General features: G+C 47.3%; 1 protein-coding gene across 1 annotated transcript; it reads left to right on the top strand.

Annotated features, from left to right (window-relative positions):
• Positions 1 to 1,278: 1,278 nt before the first annotated feature.
• Positions 1,279 to 4,786, top strand: LRATD1 (LRAT domain containing 1). Its single transcript, XM_069011613.1, has 2 exons — positions 1,279 to 1,377; positions 1,969 to 4,786. The coding sequence occupies exon 2, from the start codon at positions 2,006 to 2,008 to the stop codon at positions 2,858 to 2,860; it is 855 nt and encodes a 284-aa protein (XP_068867714.1). The 5' UTR covers positions 1,279 to 1,377; positions 1,969 to 2,005; the 3' UTR covers positions 2,861 to 4,786.
• The last annotated feature ends 1,668 nt before the right edge of the window (positions 4,787 to 6,454 follow it).

Genomic DNA, 6,454 nt, shown 5'->3' on the forward strand with positions numbered 1-6,454 from the left:
CCATAAACACTGAAAGCAGAAATACTTCTGTCTAGATGACAAAACTATTTCCACTGCAAAGAAAGTAGTAAATTTACTTCCAGCTAAAAATGGTACTTTAATATGATTCACATCTGAACCAAAGAATGTCATTAGATCTTTTTCATGAAGTGTCTTAAATATTTAAATTCTCACTTCTCAGAAATTCACATGGCTAGAGCAAGACTAAGAACACAAAAGAACCAGGTTACAATCCCATCATTGACACTGCCTCATGGGGGAAGAGTGGTCAAACAAACTAATCATTTCTGAGTTCCATTTGCATAATGTGCAAAATTAGGTGTAAAATTGTGTATTGTTATTAGCTACTATGGATGACAGATTTTTAGATTTCATATATTTTCATAAGAAATGGACTGCTACTGCCAGACTGTCTCATTTTTTACTTATGACAAACCATAGCATGTCTTCTAGTCAAATCTGAGGACAACCCACAGCCACTACTTTGTCCAGATGTGGAAAGACAGTCATCTAACCTAATGCCAACCATCAAACATTCCAACTTCTCATCTAGGCAGTCACAAGGGACAGGCACTCCTTTGGGCTCTTCATGCCGTCCTAAAATAGGAGGTGCAAGAGGAGAGAGGAACCCCCCGTCTGAAATGCCTGTCTCTTCTCAGCAAAAGGAAGCCCAGGGTATCAGCTCAGACTGCACAGGTGCAACGTGAGGTTGCTGAAGTGAGGTGAGGGGCACCCATCTCCAGCCTCGAGGGACAGAGAAACTCTTGGCCATGTGCGTTCCTCGTGGGCGGGTTAGTTTTGGGGGTATTTTTCCTTTTTATTTTATTTTTTTTTTTTAATATTTGCTTTTGTTTACTCTTTTTACTTGGGTCCGGTGCAGGGGTGCCTCGGTAGCGGCTTCACGCGTTGGGCACGATGTCCAACGCCCTTCCCGCGAGACGCCCCGCCTGCCGCACCCCCGGGGCCGGCCGGAGCAGCCCGAGGGTCGCGGCTCGGCGGGGGCAGCTCGGGGACGGGGGCCGGTCGGGGCAGCTCGGGGACGGGGACTGGTCGGGGCAGCTCGGGGATGGGGACCGCTCGGGGCAGCCCGAGGGTGGGCGCCGGTCGGGGCAGCCCGGGGGGCGGGGCCCGGGCGGGCAGTGCCGCGGCTCAGCCCCGCCGCCGCCGGGCGCGGCCAATGAGCGCGGCCGGGGCGGGCTCGGGAGCGGCGCCGCCGGTACTTAGGCTCGCCGGAGGGGCCGGGCAGCCCAGAGCGGCACGGGCGGAGCGGCGGGCGGGCGGCAGCGACGAGGAGAGGTCGCGCTTCTTCTGCGGCGCCCATGGGGACAGGACGACTTTAAAGGAGTTTGGGGGGGTTCTGGCGCTGGGCGACCACGGGTACGGATGGGGACGGGAGGGACCCCTTGGGTGGGGGGTGCCCATCGCCTGCTCTTTGCCTGTGCCTTGCCGGGTCCCGGCCGGGCTGCGGGCACCGGCCGGGCAGGGGTGGCAGCTCCGGTGCTGGCCGCTCCTCCAGCTGCTTCCCGCACGCAGCGCTGCCCGGCGCGGTTCGGCTGCGCACCGGCGGAGGGAGGGCTCGGGACCCGCCGGCCGGAGCCTTCCCGCGGCCCCGGAGCCCTGTCCCCTCGCAGAGTGAAGACTCCCGGGGCAACTCCGTCCCTCCGGGCGAAGCCGGCGGATGGCTGGGAGGCTCCTCTGGCGGCGCTGGGAGCCGGGCACTCCGAAGTCTGGGCTCTGCACTGCCCTGCACCCCGGGGGTAGGGGGAAGGATCCGCACTGGGAGTTTCTCCCTTGCACGAAGGGGAGGGAAGGAGTCGGGGAGGGATGGGGGCTTAGGGCGGAATCGCTGAAGTCTTTTGTATGTGCCTTGATTTTTTTTTTTTTTCTTTCGTTCTTTCTCTCCTTTCCTCTGCGTGCACTCTCCTACCCATCTCTTGTTCTCTCTCTGCCCACCCCACCCTCCTTCAGATCCGGCGATTCCTGCCCTCGCCTCGCCCTGTCATTGATGGGAAATCAACTGGATCGCATCACCCACCTGAATTACAGCGAGCTGCCGACCGGGGACCCCTCGGGGATCGAGAAGGACGAGCTGCGCGTCGGGGTGGCTTACTTCTTTTCGGATGAGGAGGAGGACCTGGACGAGCGAGGCCAGCCAGACAAGTACGGCGTGAAGAGCTCCGGCAGCCCTGGGCAGGAGACGCCCACCCACCACCTTCACCACCAGCTGGTGCTGAACGAGACCCAGTTCTCCGCTTTCCGCGGCCAGGAATGCATCTTCTCCAAGGTCAGCAGCGGCCCCCAGGCTGGGGACCTCAGCGTCTACTCGGTGTCAGCCCTGCCCACCCTCTGCAAGCCGGGGGACCTGCTGGAGCTGCTCTACCTGGGGCCGTCGGAGCACCCGCCACCGCACTGGGCCGTGTACGTGGGCGGCGGGCAGATCATCCACCTGCACCAGGGGCAGATCCGCCAGGACAGCTTGTACGAGGCGGCCGCGGGCAACGTGGGCCGGGTGGTGAATAGCTGGTACCGCTTCCGCCCGCTGGTGGCGGAGCTGGTGGTGCAGAACGCCTGCGGGCACCTGGGCTTAAAAAGCGACGAGATCTGCTGGACTAACTCCGAGAGCTTCGCCGCCTGGTGCCGCTTCGGGAAAAGGGAGTTCAAAGCCGGGGGGGAGCTGCAGGCGGCTGCTGGCACCCAGCACCAGCAGCAGTACTATCTCAAGATCCACTTGGCAGAGAACAAGGTGCACACGGTGAGGTTCCACAGCCTGGAGGATCTAATACGCGAGAAACGCAGGATCGATGCCAGTGGCAAACTGAGGGTGATCAAAGACCTGGCTATAGTGGATGGGAAAGAATAGGGAGGAGCAGGAATACGTGGCTATCTTCTTTCTGCCCTACCCGGGGAGACCAGCCTGCCGTAGAGTCAGGAGGCTGCACCCTTCTTCCGTGGGACACGACTGGAAGCAGGATCCATGGCAACATTCCAAAAAAAACCAGCATTCTTTACACCCATAGCCAGTATTTTGTTTGGCTTTTAATAGCATTAATGCTGAAAGAGCAAGAGAGAGGAAGAAAAGAGGGGGGAGGTGCAGGAAGGCTGTTCTCAGAGTATGTGGACAAAGTCCTGTCGATTGATGTTGACCATTCTAGCAACATGCCAATAAAATTTCAAATTGAAATTTCTTTTTTAATTTTTATTTCATGGCTTTAATCCATGATAAGTTTTAAGCATCTGGGACTGTGGATGTGGATGTAGCTAAATGAGATTCTAGCTAATATTTGCCTTGCAGCCAACCAAAAGCATCATTCATACTTTGCTAACTGGGAGAGAAAGGGGGTGTTGGGGTGGAGGATAAATGCCTGTTTGTTTTGTTTCTCCACACTGCTGCTTCAGCCTGTAGCTGTAACCCAAATTTTGTCCCAACCAACTCTGGGAAGCTATTTATAAGGAAAAAATACGTTCACATTTCTGATTGAAATCTATCACATTTAAAATATTTGTCTTTGCTTTCTGTTTGCAGCTCTCTGCTAAATGTCATCATAATGCATAAGCTCTTTCCACCTCTTCCCTCCTCCCACCCTCGTTTTTTTTTTTTTTTTTTTTTTTTTTGAAAAAAGTTGGTGAGCAGCTGTTTTCCTAAAACTAAATTCAGTGGTTAAAAGGAAGTGGTGTATTTTGAAGAATATTATACTCAGAAATCCAGCCACTAAGTTCTCATGCTTGAGCTGTGGATTTTGTACCACTGCTTCAATATTCCTTCATAACAGGTCAACAGAATCCTGCAAGAAACAATTTTGAATTCTGCATGTTGCCTCTTTGGAACAGCAATTTATTGCGCATTTACAATTCCACTTAAACAAATAGATGTAATGTGGCCAAGTTCATCTTGCATTTCAAATTCCCAGCAACTAAAAATTCTGTTCAGTGTCAGTTTAGAAATCCACAGCAGCATTTAAAAGATGCCTTTAATGTGATGTGAGCAATGCCTTGTCTGTATTTCAGATCCTGTTCACTCATTGCTTAATTCTAAGTTTTGAAGTGAAAGATCAGAGAATTAAATATATTTTCAAAAAATCTAAACAAGTATACTGGGGCATTTCTTTTTATTATTCTGAGCTGCATACAACTTGTAATTTTGTCTTTGCATGTTTCAGTGCTGGAAAGAAAATGCATTTGGTTTTGTTCTGTCTTCCCACATCAATGTCAGGTGACAGCAGCAATGCCCCTCTTTTGTATATATGATACACTCCACCCCCATCAATGTACTGTGTCCCCACTTTTTTTTTTTAATTAAACAATGTCATAAGCAACCTTGTTGCAACAGTAATTTCATTTCTACAAAGCATTTGCCTGCTATAGCTGAAGCTGCGAGGGTGGAGTGTACTTGATTATAATGAAAGTATTAGCATAAACATCTTTAAGAAAAAATGAACAAAAACCTGCACCCCCAAAACTGCGCCTCTTCAGTGAACGTCATCTAATTGGCTTTGTCCTTACTGATACACCTGGCAAAGTTATGTGGTAATAGGCAGTGTTACTTTTATACCTTTCCCTAAAGTACCTTGTTTAGTACAATATAGGGTAAAAATGTGAATTGTAATTACTGTTAAGTTACTGTTGAAATAGCCTCAAACCACAGCATACTTTTTAATAAATGTTTAATATCTTAGCTTTATATAGGTGGTAGTTGCTGTCTGATGTTGATAGCTTTTCCCATAACATAAACAGCATCTCCTACCTAATGTTTGTGTATCTTATTGTACCATGTTAGATGGCCTAAATTGTCTGTTAGAACTGATTTCCCTGTACCACTTGGTGGGAGCACTGCAGGGTTGCAGAAAGGCACTGGCTTTACAACAAGTCACTTACAAAACATTAAAAACCATTAGGAGAAGGAAAGGTGGGCAAAGGCAATTTATTCAAATTTTTCCATATAAAAAATATGCGTTAGAGACCTACAGTTGCAAGAGGCAGGGAAAATTAAATGGAGAGGAAGTAAGTACCCGAGTATTTATGAATGAAGGCAAGAAGAATGAAGTAGAGTTACAGTGTTACCTTTGATTTCTGGAATGCTTTTTCTTCAAATTGCCATTAGATTAATAACATAGGATTAGGCAGAGATTCCTTAGAAGAACAGAATTTTTTGTTCTAACTAGTGAGAATTTAAAACATACCAGCTTTAAACTTTTTCTCTGTGCTTCCTGTATACTCTATCACTCTAAACAGTCATTTTAACTTTGGACCTTTTTTTACAATCATTTACTAACGTGGTTCATAAGACAATTTTCCTTGTCTTACCTAGCTAGATGTAGAATGATATTCTGTTGTATATAAAAGAAATTATAGGAGCTAGTGTATACTTATTTATTCAAGCTCTGTCAGATGCCTTTGGCATTACTGAATTTGTACAGATAAAGGTCCAACAATGTAAGGCCTTAGTCCTTTGCATAAGGACTTGCGAAAATATATTGGAAATAGTAACAGATGGTATTAACATAGGGTATGGTATTGCCATGACTGTGTTCAAGTAGCAGTCTCTAATTAGCAACAAGGGTACCCATACAGTTTCTTCTGTTACTTTTCTTTAGCTAGATTTCAGTCCAGAGCTACTGGCAGCAGTCTGGTCCTGATTCACAGTCCATTGAAGTTAATGGCTGTTGCTGACCAGTGAACTCTGGATCAGATTGTAGGACATGGTTAAAATTTGTGGATCTTGAGGACGAGTGAGATTTAAGTTGACACTTCAGAGACTTTCTGAGATGGGAGACAGTGGACACGGGCAACACTGAAAAAATATGGGAAGAAAACAGATGAATTCTGAAATGAGCAATGTTAACCTGAGTAGGGAATCTGTGAAAAAGACTGAATGAAAAGTGGATATAAAAAGTTGTCCAGTGCCTTGAAACAAGAATTGGAAGACAGGGAGCAGTCAGCTGCAAGAAAGGCAATGATACGAATGACTGACAGGTAAAAAATGTAATTGATGGTATTCATCTTTCAGGATCAGTGGCCTGGCAGAGTTAACATTTCCATTTCCAGCACTAAAGATATTGACAAACTCTATTATATCTGTGGAATCTGTTTGCATTCTTTTGTCTAGCTACCTAGGGTAAATATTTACATCTCATTCATTGCTCTTGAAGTACTGACTTGTAATATGACAGCAATGTCAAGATACTTTGCACTCTTTCTTCTGTGTCATGTTTCAAGCTTTCTGTTAGCTGTTTGAGTAACAGTTCTGTAGAATTTCTTTGGCTTAGATATGATTCTCTTTCCGAAATGCAATCTTTTGAATTGCTTTGAGACTTAACATTTTATTAAAAACTCAGTTCATGTCCTCTTGAAACATAGAGAGCCTTTGTGAAATGTTTTCCTGTCATGACCAGAATGTTTACTGGTTACTGGCTGTGCATATTGGGAGAGGACTCTAAGGATGGGTAGTAAAATAGCC

This window comes from Aphelocoma coerulescens, chromosome 3 (assembly GCF_041296385.1).
Source record: "Aphelocoma coerulescens isolate FSJ_1873_10779 chromosome 3, UR_Acoe_1.0, whole genome shotgun sequence".
NCBI classification, from domain to species: Eukaryota; Metazoa; Chordata; class Aves; order Passeriformes; family Corvidae; genus Aphelocoma; species Aphelocoma coerulescens.

Bases quoted from the DNA above. Each gene is read 5' to 3' on its own strand.
- LRATD1 (XM_069011613.1), top strand. From the start codon at position 2,006: ATGGGAAATCAACTGGATCGCATCACCCACCTGAATTACAGCGAGCTG.